Consider the following 22378-nt stretch of genomic DNA (forward strand, 5'->3'; position numbering starts at 1 on the left):
CCTATAGAGAAAGGGACTATTATCTCCATTTTAGGATTAGGAAATTTAGGCTGAGCAGGACAAGTGCACACAAAGTCTACACATGATATTAACACCATATTTGTCCTCTGGAAAGTCCATGTTCTTAACCATTAGGTGTACTGTCACTCAAGCTAGGAAGTGCCTGGGAGATCATTTCAGATGAGAGTAATGCTAATAGTTAACACTGATAGGTCTGCCATGCAGGCAGTGTGCCAGCCACTTCATACATATGGACTCAGGATCATCACAACACCCTGTTATTAGTACTATTATTTCCATTTTACCGATGAGGAAACTGAGGCTCAGAGAAGTGAAATGCCTTCTCCTGGGTCCCACACGGGGAAGTGGTTTAAACTTAAGACAGTGTTCTAATTCAAGGAGCTGAGAAACCCTGCCCCAAATATCTGTTTGCTTCTGATCTTGTGAGTTAGAAAACCTTCTCCTTCCAGGCTCCCAGTGTTTCTACCCTGCCCTGCTCCCTGGTCTCTCCAAGGACCAGAACTAACCACAGGCACCTCAGCCTAGAAACCCAGTTGGTTCCCCCAGAAAACAGAAGTCAGACTCAGAGGAAAAAAAAAGATTTTTATTTAAGAAGTTAGAGAGGCTGGTGAGGGAGGGGAAGAAGAGAGAGGCTCCAGTGATGGTACCTCTCCCTTCACCCCACCTAGTACATTCTTAACGGATATAAGAACCTGAGAGTCGAGGTCAGGAAGGGGGTGTCTGGACCCCACAGCGCATGTTAGCTGGAACTGCAAAGTCTGAAAGGAAGAAGCTAAGGGTGAAATCAAGGGGCCCAGGCAGACCCTCCCACTTCCCCCATGCCCCACTGGGGGCCTAGAAATCTTAATAGCCCTTCTTATTGGGGAAACTAGAGTTCTGGCCCTGGTGCTCCTCCTCCCTTCAGACCCAGGGCTCCAGACCCCCAGCACCTCCTCCCTCAAACCCAGGAGTCCAGAGCCCCAAATACTCACCTATCTGCTGAGGTTTGGGCAATTTCAGTTCATCCATGACCTTGACAAACTCCTCACAGCTGAGAGTGAGCCGAGGGTTCAGAGTCCGCTCCTCCTCCACTGTAGACACAGTGAGTCCTAATGGCCAAGGGAGGGGGAGGAATTTAGACCAGTCCAGTGCCTTGAATCACCAGGAACTACATTTCCTAGAAGGCCTTGGGGTAGCTCTCTGGCCAAGGACTAACAGATTGCTTTCCCTCCTCAATGGGCACAATGGGAAATGCAGCTTCCCACAGTTCCCTAAGTTCTATGAGGAAGTCTCAGGAGAGCCTAAGCCTTCTGGAATTCTAGGTGTCATAGTTTCTATGTCCACACTCCATACACCTAAGCACTTGATCTTTCTGCCAGAGGGATTTCTGGAAGTTGTAGTCTCCATGCTCTGTGAGGCTTACAGCAGTTTGGTATAGCTCCCTCTCAAATACTAAGTTATGTAAATCCCACACCTCCTCCAGGAAGCCCTCACCATGGTAATCATGAGCAGGGTAGATCAGACAGTCTCCTGGAAGTGTGAAGATCTTTTCATGAACTGAGTGGTACAAGGTCTTAGCACAGCCTGTGGAGGGAAAACTCAGAGGTCAGAGGAGCAACAGGAGGAGAGAAGCTCCCTAACCCCTTCCCTTCAGGAAAAGGGTGGGAGAGTAAAAATCACTGTAGCTAAACCCTCGCCCTCATTTTCTGCCAGCAGCCCTTAGTCTGGGTAGAGAAGGGGAGGGAAGGGCATTCTAGGCAGGTGGAAGAGCATATGCAAAGAATTGAGGAACGGTGAGAAAATCAGCATGGCTGTAAATAAGGTTGGGATGAGACCCTGAAGCACCAAGACTGTGTTGGGAATGGATAAATGGGAGGGTAGAAGCCTCAGAGAGAAAAAGACAGAGACTAAGATGGAGAGATAAGGAAAGAGGAAGCAAGAAGCAACCTGGGGATCTGATTACCCCCTGCCAGGTCACTGTGGCTCTGTCTCTCCTCTCTCACCCCTCCTCGCCCACCTGCTGCAAGGCAGCTACTCCCCACAATCCACTGTCCACCTTACATTCACACTCACACGCAACGGGGAGCTGAGGTTCGGAAACTAAACACCCTCCCCACAGAGAAAACCCTTAATCTAATCCCCACCCCCAGCTAAACGCCAAATGTACCACCACCTCCTAGCAGTTAAACTACTGAATCTAACAACCTCCTAGAAGCTAAACTGCTAAATCTAAACTCCTGAAACAAACTCCACACCCTTCCCCCAACCAGCTAAACCCCTCCTGGTGCGGGGGGTGGTGTGTGTGTTAAAAATACGTCCACAAACGCTTTGAAACTCTTCTCTTCAAAATATGACATTTAATTCCCCTTACCTTGACATACTAGTCTAGACTAAGTGACTTGCATCTAGGATACTGCAGAAATAAAAGAGTTTATCTTCTGAGACTAGGTCATTAAAAACAAAAATTAGGGCTTCTGTCTGTCTGTCTGTCTCTGATTGTTCCCACTGGGAGACTCCAGGTGCCATGTCATGAAGACATTCGAGCATGCCCTATGGAGAGGTCTACGTGGTGAGGAACTGAGGCCTCCTGCCAACAACCAGCACATGTCAAGCCTTCAGATGACTGCAGCCCAGGCCAGCAGCTTGGATGCAACCTCATGGGAGACCCTGAGCAAGAACCATCCAACTCAGCTACTCCCAGAGTCCTAACTCTCAGAACCTGTATAAGATAATGTTAATCATTGTTTTAAGCCATGAGGTTCTGAGGTGATTTGTTTTATAGCAATAGATAACTAACATATACTCTGGAACCTGTCTCCCAACGGCTAAGCCCTGAACCCAGCTCTCCAGCTGCTAAACTCTAAATCTAATCCTGACCCCCCAAAAGTCTAACATTCATTCATTCATTCTTGCAACTGATGCTTAGAACCCTGGCACCCACATAGCCATTCTAAGATCTTGGGCTGGGGAAAGAAGCCTGTGACCTTGCTGGAAGTCAGTCCGCCCACACCCTCGGATAAGCAGGGCGTCTCCAGTGAAGGCCATGCTGTGGTCATTCAAGACGAAGGTGACACAGCCTGGGGTGTGGCCAGGGCTGGCCCGGGTCTCCAAGGCCTGGCAGAGAGGGAGAGTACACAGAGTCACCAATAAGCCTGTGGATTTATCCTCATGGTGAAACCGGCCTCAGAAGTCCACATCCCATCCCAGGGTCACATCGAGATAACCTCTTTTTGATAAAAATGTTAAGTTAGATCTCAGGCTCAAACCTCACACCAGAGTAAACTCCCAATGAATTAAAAACTTAAAGTGAGAAAATAAAACCATAAAATTATGACAATAGAAATCCAAATGAATATATGATCTCTGGTTAGGGAAGAACATTCAAATGTGATCCCCAAAGTCATAAATCATTAAGGGAAAGATCAGTGGTTTGAATTTAAATGAATCTGAAGTTTCTGAATGGCAACATCATAAACAAAATGTAAAGAGAACCAACAAGCTGAAAAAATACATTTGTAACACATATATACTACACAGTGGGCAGGATACTTTACTTCCAAACAGACCCTGCAAATCAATAAGAAAAAGATAAGCATACTACAAAAAACATGGAATACTAAGCAGTTATTTAAAATTATGTCACTGATGTAAAATTTAACGATGCTATACACAAATATTTAATGGCATGGAAAGATGTTTACTATCTAGTAAGTGCAAAAAAAAGTTACAAAGCAACTTGCACAGTGTCATCTTTTTAAAAAACATATTCATTAACTCAAAATATTTTTTAGGCTTTTCCTATATTATCTTTTTTTCACAATAAATATGTCACTTTATAATTAAAAATAAAACACAAAATTCAGAATAAACTAAAGGTCTAAACATTAAAAAAACCATAAAAATTCTAGAAGGAGACATATTTATACATATAAATTATTGAGGTAGGAAAGGTTTTTCTAAGCACAATAGGAAATTCAGAGGCCATAAGGTAAAACAGGGACAGATGTGACCATATAGTTTAACTTCATTATAGAAAAAGACAAAATCAGAGTTACCAGACAAAAAAAAAATCAGAGACAGTATTAGCAGCATGTATAAAAAAGTATTATAAAGTGTGAATAGCCATAATATATAAACAATTCCTTAAGCATCAATAAGAACCCCCAAAAGGGAAATGAGCAAAATAAAAAAATAGGCAATTCATGGAAAAGGGAACAAATAGTCAAAAAAAAAAAAAACTTTAAAGGTGTTTGATTTCCCTTAAAAGGAAGGAAGGGGAGGCGAGATCTCAATTTTAAAACTCTTATTTTTCACCTATCAGATTGGTAATTATCAGATTTGCTTAGGGTGTTTGAAGCAAGCCCTTTCATTCCCTAGGTTGTGGGTACAACTCAGTAAAACCATTTTAGAGGGCAGCTTAGTCACTTCTAGCGACATCTCAGATGCATACACTTTCTGATCCCGCAAAGCCACTTCCAAGGCTCTGCTGTTAAGAACCCCTGACACACAAGCACAGAAACACCACCCAGGGAGAGCTGACTATCTAAATCCCCATACTCAGTTCAGGGAAGCAACTGTCAGAAAAAATTATTACCCCAATGATCTAACAATCACTTATAAGATTAGTTCCCACTCACATATCATTCCTCGTCTCTTAACAGAGCCCGATTAGTTCCCACTCACACATCATTCCTCCTCTCTTAACAGAGCCCCCTCCCACCAATTAGCATCCTTGTCCAAGTCAGTCATCTGCTGACTATTGAAGGACACCATGTGCAGACCCTGTTTCTATACCCAATACCTATTCTAACCTTCCCTGCTCAGATCTCCAATTTGATTTGGAACATCAGAGTGCCCAGCCAAGCACATTCCCAGCCTCCCTATAAGGGTGAGTAGCCTCTGACAGTTCTCTGGCCAATGAGATCTCAATAGGTCTCCTGAGGATTTCTAGGAAAGCTTTTCCCTTCCTGATAAAAAACTGCCACCTCCCCTTTCCACTTCATCCAGCTCTGAACACAAGGTGTGATGGCCAGAGCTGCAGCAGCCACTTTGCAACCATAAAGAAAAGCCCAAGAGAATCCCACAAATGATAGTAATGCCAAATCAAAGAAAGTAACTATCTTCTTGCAATTCCTGCTATAGGAAAAAATTGAACTCCTATTTATTTAAGCCACTATATGGGTTTTTCAGTTCCTTTCTGCCAAACACCTTCTTAACTCATCTACAATAGGATATATGTGCAATGCAAAACAAGTGCAAAGCAAAATCACTAATCTTGCAAAATCTTGTGGGAAAAATCACATCCCCCAGCCAAAAATTAACATTATCTTTTCGTGGTAGAGGGATGATCTTTCCCTTTTTATTTCGTATGTTTCCATACTCTCTGGATTTTTTTTTTTTTAAAACAAAAAGCACAGGAGTCTTTTGAACTAAAAATGTGGATGGATATTCAGGAGTAATGTTCAAAATATTTAACTACAGTTATAGCATGGGTACTGGCCAATCAGAAGGATGCCAGCTATAAACAACCAGTAGTTAGAAAGTGTATATACAGTTGACCCTTGAACAACGTGGATTTGAACTATGTGGGTCCACATATAGGCGGATTTTTTCAGTAGTAAATAGTACTACATGATCCGGTTTGTTGAATCCATGGATGCAGAAGAACCGCAGATAGTGGACTGTCTGTAAGAAAAGCCCTGATTTTTTAATGTAGGGAAGGTCAGTGCCCCTAATTCCCTGGGTTGTTTAAGGATCAACTATATATGGTGTATGCAATTGTGTTATGTGTATAAATGGAACACAATTTTAATATCAATTGAATGAAATCCTGCTTGCCTCATGAACCAAGATTCCCTAAGCCCCTAATGACTGAATCTATATCGCAAGTGGCTTTGCTGTTGACCAGCCTCCCTGTTTATCTTTCCCTTTTCTCAAATATCTGTCCCCACAATCCTGCTCATCTCAGGCCTCTTCTCCTTGGGCCAACCAGCAGCCTCCTCTCTGGCCTCCCAGCCTCCAACCCATCTCCTTCCTGACCCTGAGGAGCTTTTCTATCACCCAGATCCAATCTGGCCCCTCTCTGCTCCAAACCCTTCCCTGGCTCCCACGGCCCCCAGGGCAGAATTCTGGTTCCTCAGCCCCTGCTCTGGTGCCTGCCCACTTTCCCAGCCCAGTGTCTCATAGCATTCTCCTTTTCCCAACGCACCCAGCTACTCTGAAGCCCAGGGTAATTTCCAGGAAACATCAGAGTTTTCCCACACCTCTTTGCCCAGGCAATTCTCTCTGCCAGGTACACGCATCCCTCTTCTCCCATCAGTCAGGGAGAAGTCCCACCTACTTTTCAAGAGCCCTGGCACTGATCGACCCCTTCTCCTGTGCCTGGCTCCCTTCTAAGCACTCGGCATGACTAACTCATTCAGTCTACATACATCTTTATGGAGGAAGTACCCTTCCTGGCCCCATTCTACAGAAGAGGAAACTGAGGCACAGAATGAAAACAGATTATAACTACATGCAATGATATGGGTGAATTTCACAGATGCTATAAGCAAAAAAAAAAAAAAAAAAGAGTGCACTAGGCATCAAGGATGGAGCTGGGAGGAATGGAATGAAGTGTGAAATCTCAGCCTGCCCAGGACACAGGGTAAGTGGTATTACACAGGTAAGGGTAAGTGGTATTACATGAAGCTGAGATTTCAGTTCTAAATCCAGGTGAAAATATTAATCTCTTGGCGAGGACACACGAACTAGTGGTTAAGAGCAACCTCTGGAGCCAGATGACATGGGTTCTAAATTTGGCTCTGCTGTTACTAGCTGTGTGACCTTAGACAAGTTACTTCACCTTCTCTGCTCATTCGTAAAATGAGGCTAATAATTGTCCCCACTTCATAGGGTTAGGAGGAACATTCAATTATTTCACATATGTAAAGCACTTTAAAAATGCCCAGCACATAATAAAGGCTATATAATAAAAAATAATAATCATATTTTAAAATTCCAAAAACACTGATCTCGTGGAACCACAAGGCCTGAAATCCTGGCTCAGCCACTTTCTCAGCATAACTTTTGAGCAAGTCACTTTCCCCTCTCTGTAAACTGGGGAAACTATTTCTGATCTCACAATGTAGTTATGAAGGTTTAATGAGACCTATTTGTCAGAAAAGGCAGAATGGAGGCTCAAGGGCCAAGTTCAGCCATAGCAGTGTTTTGTTCAGACCCCTCAGTAGTTATTAAAAGTCTGACTTTGTTTTTGACCTTTAAAAGTTTGGAAGATTTCTCAAAAATGTATATTTGCAGTTTCTAATAAAAAAACAAAAGGCTTGGTAGTAGACAGACTACATTCTGAAGCATGAATAATCAACTTTAATTATGTAGTGGGTGTCCTCCCAAAACGGGAAGCACACCCCAACATTTGCGCCCCACCACTTCCTGCTGCCAGGAAATGGTACTTGATTCTGAAAATCCTGTGAGATAAATGCCGAGAAAATGCACTTACAGAGCTCAGCACAATGCCTAGTGAGAAGTGAACACTCAATATTTGTGAACTATTATTAAGTTATTTTATTATTGTATTATTATAGTATTATTATTATTAACCAATACAAAAATATCTGTCCTCTACTTCAGCTGATAGCAGAGAGAAGTGTTAGAAAAGGAATTAAATGACCCCATGAGGAAATAACCAGACACACCCAGAAAGTGGAACATTCTACAAGGCAACAGGCAGGAAGCTTCAAAAGTCAAAGTCACAGGACAGAGAGGGTATGAAACTGCTCTAGATTAAAACAGACAAAAACACCTAATAGCCAGATGCCATATTTGAACCTCGATTGAGTCCTGGTTCCTATAAACTTAAAAATTATTCCTGGGCAACTGGATAAATTTGAACATGGGCTGGATTTCAGAAATACTTAAAAATTATTCTCTATCAATTAAAAAAATTATTGTGTATCATTAAATGTGACAAAGATTTTGTAAAAGGTTCTCAAAGTATAGTAGAGGGAACTCTGAAGGTCTGCATAATCAAAATTATTTTCACAATAGTGGGAAGAGGTCTTTTGCCCTTTTTCATTCTCATTCTGCCTTGAAGAATTCAGTGGAGTTTTCCAGAAGCTCCATGACTTGCGATGATGTCATCGCTCTGACAGTTGTTAAAATATGTGCTTCTGTATTCTTGGTTTTTTTTTTTAAGTCTCAGTTTTAACTTCTAACCTAGTAAAAAAAATTTTTTTGCATATCTGAATAGTTATATTTCTTTTTTAAAAATTGATATATAACTGACATGTAACTAATACAGTGACTATTGATAGATAGAACCCAGGTAAACAAAAGCTTTTTCGGGCCCTCCATACTTTTTAAGAGGGTTAAAGAATCCTGAGATGAATGCATTTGAGTTGGTGAACCAGTGATGTCGGAGAAAGTGGTTATTCTTAGAAGTCTTTAGAAATGTCTGCAGTTTAGCTTTTGAATGCTAAGGGGGGCAGGGAAGTATACACACAGGAGGGAGAAATAAAGCAAAGGTGGTAAAAATGTCGGTAACTGGTGAACATCAGATGAATGGTATGAGGGTGTTAACTGTACCATTATTTCGACTTACTATAGTTTTGAAAATACTAAAAATAAAACCTTGTGGGTGGGGACACCTAACTTCTTGCCCTAAGCAGTCTCACCATTCCCAAAACTTGTTGAGTAATCCTCTTAGCTGTAGAATATTCTGCAGGGATCTTGTGGGGCCTGCCTAACCCCATATTCTTTCCAAAGATTTATTCTTCCCTTTCACGATGCAACAAGTGCGTGACACAGCTCCACAGCTGCTCTTTTGCCTACTTCCTGCCACAGAGCTATCTTCCCAAAGCTACCTCCCATTAATTAAACCCGACGCAAAAAAGGAGCAGGGCCGCTCCCTTGCCTGGCAGTTCCCGTGGGCCGCACTGCCCCCTGGTGGCAAGTCAGCTCTCGCCACCTTTTCCATTTGGTCTCCAAGTTCATACCTCTGCTCCGTGTTATTCAAAAGCGCTTTATCTTGGGATAACCAACTACTGTTTTTAGGCTCTCTAAATTCGAAAACCCAAAATGTCATTTTCTTTTTCTTCTTTTAAAAAAAATTTAAAAATTGAAGTACAGTCAGTTACAATGTGTCAATTTCTGGTGTACAGCAGTGTCCCAGTCGTGCGTATATATTTATATTCTCAAAATGTCATTTTCTGTTGTAGCTAAATTCTCTGAACCTTCATCAGCTAAACATTCCTTTCTTATGTGAAAGAAAACAAAATTAGAATTTGTTGTTCTGTTTAGGGGACCATGTACTGATAACTACAACGTAAAGATGCATCAAAAAATAGGATGGAGTGATGGATGGATAGAGGTGTATGTTGTAAATGTTTTCCCAACTTTTCTGTATGCCTCCATCTTTTCACAAAATGTTGGGGTTGGAAGGGGCGGGGAGGTGGCGGGTAGATTGGTTCCATAATTCAACTATTTAATTCCAAATAGGAGGAACCACTGAAAACCACAGGTGGGCCACATGATGATCATCTGTGAGCTTTTAAAATACACTGATTTCTTGCCTCAAACAATTAAATCAGAATCTCTAAAGTGGAACCTGACAAGGGAGAGTAATAGCTCAGTGGTAGAGCACATGCTTAACATGGATGAGGTTTTGGGTTCAATCCCTGGTACCTCCACCAAAAAAAAAAAAAAAAAAAAAAAGATTAAAGTGGAATCTGAGGGATTAGTATCTTGAGAAGCACCCTCCCAAAATCAATATATTTAAGGCAAGACGACTCTTCTGAATCCGTCACCCATGGGAGCTAAAACTGTCAAGTCTCAATCATTGCTTATTAAACCAGAAAAATCCATTCTACAATGAAACCATCCAAATTTGGCTCACCGTGAATGTAAAATGTACAACCAGTTCAAAAACTGGCAGTTTCTACTAAAGTTAAATATACCTCAGTTCTGAGACACAGCAAGTCCACTCCCTGGAATTGAGTGTAACGGCCACTAAGAGATTTGTATAAGAATCTTCACAGCAGTGCTATTCAGAATAGCCCAAAACTGAAATCAACCATCAAAAGGAGAATGGATATAAACTGTCATCAATTCATGTCACAATGACATGGTCTACAACAGTAGTTGGCAAACTATGGCCAGTGCACCGAATTTGGCCTGCCACCTGCTTTTGCAAGCCTGAGAACTAAGAATGGGCTTTATACTTTTTCATGACTGAAAAAAAAAAAAGTCAAAATAAGAATGACATTTCACAACACATGAACATTAGTGAAATTCAAGTTACTGTGGCCATCAGTAAAGTTTTGTTGGAGTAGAGCCAGGCTTATTCATTTATGCATTGCCTCTGAATGCTTCCACACTAACAGGAGAATTCAGTCATTACAACAGAGACCCATACAGCCTGCAAAACCAAAAATATTTACTGTCTGCTCCTTTACAGAAAAAGTTTGCCAACCTCTGCTATATCCCAAGAGAAAGAAAGAACTACAATCATATACAACAGTATGAAGAGTAAAAGAAGCAGACACAGGAGTACACACTATATGATTCCTGTTTATAAGGTCCAAGATGCAGAGAACTAGCCTATGAGTAAATAAGTTAGAAGAATGGTCCCTTGGCAGGCTGTGATGCCCAGGGAGTGGGACAAGGAAGCCTTCTGGGATGATGGTCATATTCTGGATCTGAATCTGAGCAGTGGATACACAAGGACAGATGTGTGTAAAAATTTACCAAGCCACACACGTACAATATGTGCACTTTTTACTATATAATATGCATGTTACAATTTGAATTTTTTTAAATGGGGGGGGGGAAGAGGAAGAGAAAAAAGTGCCCAACTTTAAAGGTTTATAAGGAACTCGGTTGAAGACCAAACAAAACGCTGAATAATCATAGAGACAGAAAATAAAAAGGACCGTTGACAAGGATGTGGAGGAATTGGAACCCTCACACAACTGGTGGGGACATAAAATAATGCAGCCACTTTGGATAATAGTTTCTGATAACAGTTTGGCAGCTCCTCAAACTGGTAAACAGAATTACCACATGATCTAGCAATTCCATCCTAGGTATATACCCAAAAGGAATGAAAACATACGTCCAAAGACTTGTACATGAATATTCATAGCAGCACTATTCATAACAGCCAAAAAGTGGAAACAATTCAAATGCCCATCAATTGATGAATGAATAAATAAAGTGAAAAATATCTGTACAATGGAGTATTATTCAGCAATGAAAAGAAGTGAAACACTGACACATGCTACAACATGGATGAACCTTGAAAACGTATGATCAGTGACAGAAGCCAGTCACAGAGACCACACATTGTATTTTATCATTTCTATGAAATGTCCAGAAGAGGCAAATCTACAGAGACAGAAAGTGGATTAGTGGTTGCCTAAGTCTGTAGGAGTGAAAAGGGGGCACAGTGGGGTGACAGCTAAGGGGTGTGGGGTTTCTTTCTGGCTTGATGAAAATATTCTAAAATTAATCGTGGTAATGGATACACAACTCTGTGAATATACTACGTCATTGAATAGTACAATTTAAATGGGTGAACTGGATGGTTTGTGAATTATATCAATAAAGCTGTTTAGAAAAACACATGCTAAAGCTACACCTTCACAGCTAAACCCTTCCACACTGAATCACTGAAATCACTCATCCAATTGAACAAAGGGCTCATCTTGACACAAAACTCCAATCATTTCTAACACTTCTAAGGCTTCCCACCCCCAAGAAATGCTGGTTAGCACCTGCTTATCATATACAGTGTACATAAATGTACAATGCATTTTTTTAACCTGCTTCCAGAAAAAGGCTTGAAATAAAGAGGCTGTGACCAGTGGAGCTAAACCCTCTGATCCCACGCATAGTCCTCATTTCTGCAGAATGCTGACTCAGATATACTGTTCCTGTTTAGCAAAACCCTCTAACCTGGAGGCTGAGACCTCACCCTGTCACCTAACATTCTGTCCCCAAAGTCAGGCAAACTTTCTAAATCTTTAGCAACTCTGATCAGAAAAAAAGTCCTGCCAGCTCTTTCCCCTCCCTCTGAGGGTCACTCCCCTTTGAACCCTCCTCACCCATCATGTTTCCCTCGACTGAAATTCTTGCCAGAAACCTGCTGATTATGCTTGTGGCAGAGAGAGGAGGTAGGAACCTTCAGACTTTCTCCTGTGAGGTAATAGCAGGTCTGGGGTTAGGGTGAGGCAAGCAGCCGCCTAGGGCACAACATTTAAGGAGGCGCCAGCCTAGGGCACTACATTTAAGGAGGCGCCCACTTGAAGGTGCCAACCCTGCCTTTGCACGACCTGGAAAATGAGCGCCTCCTTAAATATGTTTGTCTTCACCCTAGTCCAAGCCCAGGGCAAAAGGACCCTCTTCCTCCAACAGTGGCTCTAGGATGTCAGGGCTGGGCCTCTCAGCCTTGACCTTGGAATTCCAGCTCCGAATCAAATTGTATGAGACACCAGGCCAAAGGAGCTGCCCCAAAGCTACAGGAACTTCCAAAAATGTTGACTTAAAGGGCTTGGCTAGAGATACACCTGCCCAGGGCCTCTTGCCCCAGTTTTCCACCTGGGTTTATGGTGCCCTCCACCCAGAGAGAGAAACTGGAGCCCAGGATCAGGAACCCAGGTCTGAGGCCCCTCCTACTCCAGGACTCAGGAGTCCAGCCCTCCAGCCCCCTCTTTCCTTTACTCCACGAAGTCCAGGCCACCACCCTCTCGGGGACCCAGCATCCAACTCACAAAGCGCCCGAAGGGGATGGAGTCTCCATCCTCAATGTGCAAGTCAGCCTGGGCCCCACTAAGGCGGGAGATCATAGACTGGCAGCCGGGGAGTAGGGTCCGGAGCAGCCCCGTGCCCGTAACGTGGTCGGCATGGCAGTGGGTATTCACTAGGAGAGAGAGGAGGGCCAGGTCTAGGAGCGCACAGAGAGGACGCAGGATTCCCAGCCCCAAGCCCCGTTCTCCCTCAGACCCAGGAATCTGGGCCCCTAACTCCCCAGTCCACTCTACGGCCCCGCCCCTAAGACCCAGGAGTCCGACCCCCCAAACTGACCAGCATACAGCAGCCGCAGCCCCAGCTCCTTGATCAACTGGGCATCCCGATGCGCTGTCTCCAGGACTGGGTCGATCAGAACAGCTTCTCGGGACTCTCTGTCACCCAGGAGGTAAGTGTAGGTGCAGCTCTTGGGCTCAAACATCTGGGAAGGGGGTGGAGGACAGGTGAGAGTGCAGAACCAGACTCCTACTCATAGAGGACCCAGGAGTCCAGGCTTCAACTCAGTTCTCTTCCTAAGATCCAGAAGCAGAAACCCCAGCCCCCTTTTATCCCCGGAGTCAGGAGTCTGGGACCCCAGCACCTTACTCCGTTTGAACCAGCGAGTCCCAACTTTAATTTACCCCCAATTCTAGGTCTCCATCACCCTCTTCTGTAAAGGACGCAGGAGTCTGGCCCCAAGCCCAGGGGATCCCAGATCTCTCCCATTTAAAGGACGCCAAAGCCTAGCCCCTCGCCCTTTTCCTCAAAGATCCAGGCGTCGGGGCCCGGGTATCTGTTCGGATTTAAAGGACCCACGAGTTCCGCCCCCGCCACCTCACAGGGCCCAGTAATCTCGCTCCCGGGTCCAGCCACCTCGAACCTGCCGTAGGAGGATGGGGGCTCCAGACCCACTCTGTTGGCTGAGCTGCCGTCCGGCGACCCTCAGTGCGGACCCCGCCATCGCGCCAGCGGCCGGATAGGGACTGAGCCGAGGCGGAAAGCCTGCGGAAGCCTGTGCACCAGGGCTGATCCCCGGAGGGGCGGGGCAAGGGGCGGGGCAAGGGGCGGGGCCCGCCTTAAAGGGGCAGAGGGTGCCTGGGGCCAAGAGCGGGGCCGGCGGAGAAGGGCTGGGGGTGATGGTGAGACTTCAGAGACCTAGGAAACAGTGAGACCTGGAGAAAGAAAGAGCAGAAAGCCACTCAAAGGGCGACGGAGGCACACCGGGAGAAGCACAGACTTCTCTCCCTAGAGAGACAGAAACTCAACAAGAGACCCTAATATACTCATCGCCCCGGGGCCATTTTATTGGAAAAGCAGGTGGTCGAACCCTCATTGTTAGAAAGAAAAAGATGTTTGGTTCAGTGTCTTTAGTGTCTTTGGGGACTGTTGGGTGGGTGTCTGGTCCCAGAACAACAGATTATTCTGTTAAAGTTTATTTTAAAATCGCTTAAGTATTTTACCAGGGATGTTTGTCTCTTCTCAGGAAGAAATCATTTTCAAAAAATAATTGTCCATGATACCTTGCCAAATCAGGTTGGGGATCATTTGGCGTCTGTTGGAATGTGAGCCTCTAAAAACAGCTTTTGTTCATTTACACCAAGGACCCAGAGATGAGAAATTGTCTAGTCATCAAGTGTCTGAAAGTTTGCTCTTTGGAATCATATCAGTAGTTAGAATATGGCATCCCACTCTTGTCTGGAGGGTCTAAGTCACTTCATCACAGATACAGAAGGCCGACTCTACCACACCATTTTATATAAGGGACTTGCACATTTGCCGATTTTGGTATCCAAGGGGGTCCTAGAACTAATCTCCCATGGATAACAAGGGAGAGGGACAACTGTAACTGTCTCTCCCCCTGTGTTTAGAGAGACAGCCAGTGCTTCTTCTGTGGTCCGCTCTCCTTAGCTACAGCAAGTCCATAAAACCCTACTTTGTCCCTGGTCGGCTTTATCAAGGGAGAGATTCAGCCAGCCACTCAGAGACAAGGAAGATGCTCAGAGACTCCGTGATACCAAAAAGAGATCTGGAGAGACTTTCAGAGATGCATGGAGAAATACAGAGTTGACATGGGATGTTCGTCAAAGAAATATGGTCACAAAGGTACATTTGGAGATTCTAGAAGACTGTGGAGATGGGGAGAGATGTGGGGAGCAGGGAGAAATGTGCAGGAAGAAGAAGAAAATCTTTCAGCACTGGGAAACACCCAGATCGAGGAGAAACAGGTATAAAGAACAGCTCAGACTCAAGGAGAGACCTTTGTTCATTTATTCCTCACATTGAGGTCTCCTGCATGTCTGGCCCAAGCTGGGCAAAGCTGGGGACTCAAGGTGAGTCCTCAGTTTGGTTGGTGGGGGAAAGGGGTACAGACATCAGTGTTAAAACAAGGAGAGGTACAGAGATTGCCAGGAACTCAGGGAAGGGAGAAATCAAGAAAACAGGGACCCCCAGGTACTCTTTACTGTGAGAGTCCCCAAATAAGACCTCCTCACACCTAGGGCCCATTCCTAAATAATTTTTGCAGGATTGCTAGACCATTACTTGTCCCTTGAAGGTGTACACACCCAGTGGGGGTTTTGTAGGGTCAGCTATGTGATGTTCTAAGAGTTAGAAACTGGCATCACCCTTCCCAGCTGTGTGACCTCGGGCTCAAAACTTAACCACTTCTGGGCTTCTGTTTTCTCATCTGTAACTTGCAGTTGAAAATAGCTCCTCTCTCACTGTGAAGATCCAAGAAAAGATACATGCACCCCAATGTTCATTGCAGCATTGTTTACAATTGCCAAGATAACGTCCATCAACAGATGAAAGGATAAAGATATGGTACATATATACAATGGATGACTACTCAGGCATAAAAAAATGAAACATTGTCATTTGCAGCAACATGGATGGACTTGGAGGGCATTATGCTAAGTGAAATAAGTCAGACAGAGAAAGACAAATACCGTATGATATCACTTATATGTGGAATGTAAAAAATAAAATGGTGGGGAGGGAATAGCTCAGTGGTAGAGTGTGTGCTTAGCATGCACAAGGTCCTGGTTTCAATATCCATTAAAAAATGAATACATAAATAAAAACCTAATTGCCCCCCAAAAAACCAAAAAAATTAAAAATAAAACAAACTAGTGAATATAACAAAAAAGAAACAGACTCACAGTTACAGAGAACAAACTGGTGATTACCAGTGGGGAGACAGAAGATGGAAGCAATACAGGGGTAGGGGATTAAGAGATACAAACTATTAGGTATAAAATAAGCTATGAGGATATATTGTACAACATGGGGAATATAGCCAATATTTTATTACTTTTAATGGAGTATAACCTTTAAAAATAGTGAATCACTAGATTGTACACGTGTAATATATAACATTGTACAGTGATTATGTTTCAATTTTTAAAAATATCCAATGAGACCACACATGCAAAGAGTTTGGGAAGCACCCAGCACAGAACAAGTTCTTGGGTATTCTGCTCTCAGGGAGGTGGCTATCATTGTTTCATCACCATCCTTTATTCCTTCCTTCTCTTGCTACTTCCTCCCAATTCATCATTAAGCCCTGTTAAGTTAACCTCTCCAATCAGGCTGCTTTTCCATCATCACACCCTCTGCCCTAGTCAAAGAGGTAGCCAAGTATGAATGCAAATTACACGAATCCCAGGGTTAGTTTGCAGAGGTTCAAATCCTGGCCCTGCTACTTCCTGATTGTGTAACCTTGGATAAGTCTTTACACGCCTCATTTTTATCTTCTGTGCGACGAAGAGTAGCACCTCCACTTGAAAAACTGTTGTCAGGATTAAATGAATGAACATATACAAAGCACTCAGGACAGTTTCTGATATACAATAAGTGCTGCAGAAATGCTGGTAATTAATATTATAATTAACATGTAACAGCCACCTCACTGGCTTCTGTGTTCCACTCTGCCTCCCTACATTCCATTTTCCATGCAACAGCAAGTGAACCTTTTAAAATGTCAATGAAAAAGAGGCAGAAGAGTCACAGCAAACAAATTCAAGTGTGGATCTTGCTTAAATCCTGATTCAAACGAATTAAGTGTAACAAAAAGATTTTTACGGGATACAATGTATGGCATATGCATATAGCTTCAAAATCACCTGAGAGGAGTGGGTGGGGGAAATGAAACAACCTTGGTCATGAGTGGATAACAGTTGAGGTTGGCCAGTTCTATTACTGATGCAGAGAACAATTCTATTACTCTCTTGACTTTTTCTATAGGTTTGAAATAAAATAAAACATGGTACTTGGAAAGGAAAAGAAAGATTCAGATGGGACCATGGGGGAAATGTGGTAACATAAAGAAACAAGTCTAAATTTTGAAGGGTGTGATAAAGATACTGTGGTTATGTGTAAAAAAGAAAAAGTGAGTCCTTATTTTTTAGAGACACAGGCTGAAGTGTTTCTGGATGAAATGTCTGGAATTTACTTCAAAATAATTTAAGAGGCTCAAGGAAGGGTGTTGGGGGATGATGAAGGAAGACTAGCCATGTTGAACCTAGGTGATGGCTATATGGGGGTTATTTTCATCCCCTCCCTCTCCTTTTATGTATGTTTGAAACTTTCCATGACCTTAAAAAATGGTAAAAAAAAAAAAAAAAAGACGATATGCAAACCTCAACAAGTTCATATCACTTCCCATGTTTAAAACTCTCTCTGGGTTTCACAACCAGTTTAGGCCTACTTCCAACTCCGTGACCTCAAGTTCACATTTTCCCCATCATTCTGTCTTCCCATCAGAGAGGGCCTGATTACTAATTCTTTCAAGTAATCACTTGACATAGATTTCTTGGACACCTACTATGTGCTCAGCCTTGTTGTGGATGCTGGGCACAGGGAGATGAACAAGAGAGAGAAGTTGTCCATCTTAACAGAGCATGCATTCTGTGAAGACAGGTATACAGGGTTAAGCACACACAAGGGGGATGAGACAACAGAAGGATGGAGGAAAGGAGGGACTCTATGAGCTGAGGGTGGGGCAGGGGAGGCCTTCTGTAGTGTTAATGTTTGGGCCAAGATCTGAGGCAGGGAGTTAGGCAGGCAAAGTGATGAAGAAGGAACTTGTGGGGACAGAAGGCACAGCTAGTGTAAAGGCCATGAGGTAGGCTTGACCATGGCATGTACAAGAAATGGAAGGAAGATCAGTGAGTTTGGAGCATGACGTGACAGATAGGAGAGATGCCCTGAACACAGCATAATCCTTCCCATCTTGGGGTCTGTGCACTTGTGTCCTGGGACAACCGTGACCCTGCCATGGCTTAGTTCAATGCACAATAAAAACAAAAAGTAATATTGATAACATTTATTGAGCACTGTAAGCACTGTTCTGAACACTTTTCATTGGTTACTGAATTTAATCTTAACAACCCTCCATTTTATAAATGAGGAAGCCCAGGCCTAGAAAGACTTGCCCAAGGTCACACAGCTGGAAAGTGGCAGAGCCAAGATTTCAAAGCAGTTACTCATGCAATCTGGCTCCAGAGCCCAAATAATCTTTCCGTACAACTCCCACGGCTCCCAGGGCTTGCCGGACTTTGTGAATTATCAGGCTGAAGACCCACCCACGAGGGGTGGTTTGCAGGCACTTCACGGTTATTCCTGTGCTGGGCGGGAAGGTGCACCGTCACTTCCCAGGGGAAGGGTGACACGCATGCCTCTCTCGGCCTGGTACCAGGAGCTCTAGCCAGGCACCAGGTCTTGGGCACCTGGGGACCGCCGCCCTCCCCGCCGCCGGGCCGTAGCATTGGGGTGGGGGTGGAGGGCTAAGAATCCTGAATCGCCCAATGGCGAAGAGTGCCGAGCGCTGTGCAAATAACGTGACTGTCTTTGGGCGTCAGCTCGTTCAGAGCCCAGAGTCCCGCTCCGCCCTCTCTCGAAGAAATGGCTAGACTTTTTTTTAGCCAACGCCTTGAGTGGTAGAATAGGCAGCGGGCTCTTGAAGCTGATTAGGGATACGGAATTCTCTAAAAGAAAGGGGACATAGAAAAAGGAAAGCTGCATACGCTGCGCGCTGTCTCAGTGGTTTCTGAGTTAGGTTCCCCCATGTTAGCTTCTACACGTGGTTGACTCCCGTCAGCCACCGTAGGCCCCACAAGCAGCGGTACACTTTCCTCCGGTCCTTCGACCGTTAGCTCTGCGCTTGCTCACCAGCTTGCCTTGCCTTACGCACCTACCCCCTCCTTCCATTCCGTCTCCCTCGCAGCAGCCTCCGCGGGCCGGGACTGCGCATGCGTACTGACACCCCCACCGACCTGGCGTGGGAGGAGGGGATGGAAATGAGGCTGGGCCCAGCGGCTCGCGCGCGCTCCCTCCCTTGCCCTCCCGTTGCAGGCCAGGCGGTGCAGCTCCGCGGCGTCCGAAGGCAGCGCCGCAGCGGCCGCGGCTGCCGCGGGAGGGGCCCAGAGCCCCGCCCCCGGGGAGGGGCCGTCCGCAGGTGAGGGGGAGGCAGGGATCTGGGCCCGGACACCTGGGTTTTCGAGAAATGGATTGCGGGCTGGACATCAGAACTCCCGGAAAGGGATCTACTGGGTCCTGATGCATAGGTCCCGGAGGGGCTGCATCGGGTGCCTGAGCTTTGGGAGGGTGCATTAGTACCCGAATGTCATGCTCCCAAGGGGTTCGTTGAGGCCCGGACGCTTAGGACCCCGAGGGGGAAATCCATTAGGGGTCTCTGGATCGCAGCACACTAGCCACGCTCATTCTGTGTCTTCTTCCAGGTCTCCCCTCTACCCTCCCCGGCTCCAGCTCCATACCGGGGATGAAACTTGGCGACAAGAAGGAGGGAGTTCACACGGCGTCAATGGACTGAGACTAAGCCAAGCGCCCGGTAAAGCTACCTAATCCCGCCCACTGAGCGCGTAGGCTCCTCCCCTGGGGCAGAGTTGCTGAGCAACCGACTTTGAGTCCTGTTTGTATAGCTCCACCAATCCCTGTCTTAGGTTCCGCGGCCGGTCCCTCAGTCTCTGGACATAGGCCCCGCCCACTCCGCGCTCTTGAAGGCCCCGAGTTAAAGTTGTAGAGGCCCCGCCTACTCCACTCGAAGGCCCAAACCCTGGGACTAAGTTCCAAATGTACTGCTTCTGGTCGGGTTTGCATAACCCCGCCCACTGTACTCTTAGGCCCCGCCTTCCCGCAGCGCCCATCCTCCCTTTATAGAATTCCAGACTTAAATAGACCCTGCTCCAAAGCAGACTGACCCCTGACTATAGGCCCTCTATCCCTATCCCCAACAGCCTAATAACCACCGGCGTCACCTCCTCTCCCGCCCTAGGCCCTCCCTGTAGGTTCCTGGGTCAGCAAGATGCAGGAGCGCGATGTGGAGTCTGCGGCCGGGGTCACGGATCCTAGTCCCACTGGCAAGGAGCCTGTGACCAAGAGAGAAGGTGAGCGCGGCCCCATCTGTGGGTAGGGGTCATTTTTCAGGAATTGGGACTAAGAAGGAATCTCAGGGTGAAAGTTTAAGGGCTCAGGGTGATAACCATTTCGGATCCCAGAAACGCGACATTCTGGGGAGTCCTCCAGGTAGTCTTTGGGGATCTCAGCGATCACTTCTAGGGCTCAAGAAATTACAGGAGGGACAGGGGAGATGACATGAAGGATTTCCGGGTGATCACTTGGGAAGATACTAGAAACGGACATCTTAGCTTCGGGGAAGCCTCAGCTCTGGGGTCCAGCTAGGTAACCCTTTGGAGTCTCTTAGGATGATGCATGGCAGAGGGGTGAGGGGCAGGAATATGCCATTTGGGGAATCTCGCTGATTCTTGAGGTGCCCAGGTACACTGGAATATCAAGGTCGAAGGGGAGAGCGGTCTAGACTCAGGGCGTTGGCTGCTTCCTGGAGCCCACCAACCCTCCTGTCCCCTAGCTCCCGACCAGGGCCTGACGCAGAAGCCCAGCCAGTCGGTTCCAGGGCCCGACACATCCGCGGGGGCGCCTTCCCGACCCCGCCGGCGGCCCCCGCCCCAGCGCCCGCACCGCTGCCCCGACTGTGACAAGGCCTTCTCATACCCGTCCAAGCTGGCCACGCACCGGTTGGCGCACGGCGGCGCCCGCCCCCACCCGTGCCCCGACTGCCCCAAGGCCTTCTCCTACCCCTCCAAGCTGGCAGCCCATCGCCTCACGCACAGCGGCGCCCGCCCCCACCCGTGCCCGCACTGCCCAAAGGCCTTTGGCCACCGATCCAAGCTGGCAGCCCACCTCTGGACCCACGCGCCCGCCCGCCCCTACCCGTGCCCCGACTGCCCCAAGTCCTTCTGCTACCCCTCCAAGCTGGCAGCCCACCGCCACACGCACCATGCCACGGACGCCCGCCCCTATCCTTGCCCACACTGCCCCAAGGCTTTTTCATTCCCCTCCAAGCTGGCCGCCCATCGCCTATGTCACGATCCCCCCACCGCACCGGGCAGCCAGGCCACTGCCCGGCATCGCTGCTCCAGCTGCGGCCAGGCATTTGGCCAGAGACGCCTCCTACTCCTTCACCAACGAAGCCACCACCAGGCTGAGAGCCAGGGGGAGCGGGAGTGAGCCCACCCCTTGGCTCGCTGGCTCCCTCTGCCGCCAGCCCCGATCAATAAAGAGGTGGCATCTCTAAGCCTGTATGGACTTGCCTCTTGCAGATAGCCGGAAGGGAGGTTGGCCCCACACTGGCTCTAACTTAGAAGGCGGAGGACCTCGTTGTTTCGGGGTGGGGTTGGGAAGGGAAAGCGCCATCCACAGAGTTAGTCCTGGGCCCCAAACCATGGACCTGGAGGTGTGGTTTGAAAGCCCTGGCTCTGGTTTTTCCCACTTAATCATATGGCAAGGTTAAAACACCTGTGGGCATCGTGTGCTGAAGAGTGTGGGGAAACAGGTTCTCTCCTTATTGTTGGGAGTTTAAATTAGTGCCTGCACTTTGGCCATTGACTGTATCTATAAGAAACAAAATGCACATATGCTCATGTCACCTATCGCACTTCTAGGAATTTATCCTTTAGATAAACTCAAACACGTGAAAAAAGGTATGAGAGTAAGCATGTTCACTGCAGTGTGGAGGCTGTGGCCAAAGACGGGAAACAGCCTGAATGCCCATCAGTAGGGGACCAGCTAAGGAATTCCAGTTCGGCCAGAGAATGGAAGATGTAGCTGTAGGGGAAAAAACTGCAGCTCTACATGTACTGACATGGAAGGATTCCCAAGATAATACTAAGCGATAAAAGCAAGAACAAAGAGGTATACTACCGATAGCATAAAAATCTTTTTAAAGCCTGAGCTTTGGCGCCAGCCCTGACCCACTACTTAAGAGCCTCAGGGTCGCAGACAAGCTCTGTCACATCTCCAGACTTAGATGCCTTATCTATAAAACGAGAGTGTTATAGGGCCTCCACAAGCATCATCTCAGGCAGACAGTTCCCCTCTTGGAGCCTGTTTCTCCAGCTGTAAAACAAGGATAACTGAGCTGATTTTGGACTGTTCTTCATTCTACAGATGTGTATTAAGCAGGTACTGTGTGCAGGGCCGCACACAGGGTGTTAGGAACACAGCAGTGGGCCAGACAGATCTGGTCTAGTGAGGGAAGTGGACACCAGTCAAGTCG

General features: G+C 46.2%; 2 protein-coding genes across 3 annotated transcripts; one reads left to right on the top strand and one right to left on the bottom strand.

Annotated features, from left to right (window-relative positions):
* Nucleotides 1-583: 583 nt before the first annotated feature.
* Nucleotides 584-13815, bottom strand: ETHE1 (ETHE1 persulfide dioxygenase). The gene is made up of 7 exons (XM_010981465.3): nucleotides 13664-13815; nucleotides 13081-13225; nucleotides 12768-12916; nucleotides 2985-3114; nucleotides 1495-1584; nucleotides 993-1109; nucleotides 584-779 (listed from the first exon to the last, which is right to left on the bottom strand). The coding sequence occupies exons 1-7, from the start codon at nucleotides 13742-13744 to the stop codon at nucleotides 727-729; spliced, it is 765 nt and encodes a 254-aa protein (XP_010979767.1). The 5' UTR covers nucleotides 13745-13815; the 3' UTR covers nucleotides 584-726.
* A 4678-nt stretch (nucleotides 13816-18493) lies between these two features.
* ZNF575 (zinc finger protein 575) lies at nucleotides 18494-21404 on the top strand. Of its 2 annotated transcripts, none has more exons than XM_031458773.2 (4): nucleotides 18494-19240; nucleotides 19524-19633; nucleotides 20078-20189; nucleotides 20672-21404. In XM_031458773.2, exons 3-4 carry the CDS (start codon nucleotides 20108-20110, stop codon nucleotides 21328-21330), a joined length of 741 nt encoding a protein of 246 aa, XP_031314633.1. In that variant the 5' UTR covers nucleotides 18494-19240; nucleotides 19524-19633; nucleotides 20078-20107; the 3' UTR covers nucleotides 21331-21404. The 2 variants fall into 2 exon arrangements, with proteins under 2 accessions (XP_031314633.1, XP_031314634.1); XM_031458774.2 differs by lacking the exon at nucleotides 18494-19240 and adding an exon at nucleotides 19260-19349.
* Nucleotides 21405-22378: the final 974 nt, after the last annotated feature.

Source organism: Camelus dromedarius, chromosome 9 (genome assembly GCF_036321535.1).
Source record: "Camelus dromedarius isolate mCamDro1 chromosome 9, mCamDro1.pat, whole genome shotgun sequence".
In the NCBI taxonomy this organism is placed as follows: domain Eukaryota; kingdom Metazoa; phylum Chordata; class Mammalia; order Artiodactyla; family Camelidae; genus Camelus; species Camelus dromedarius.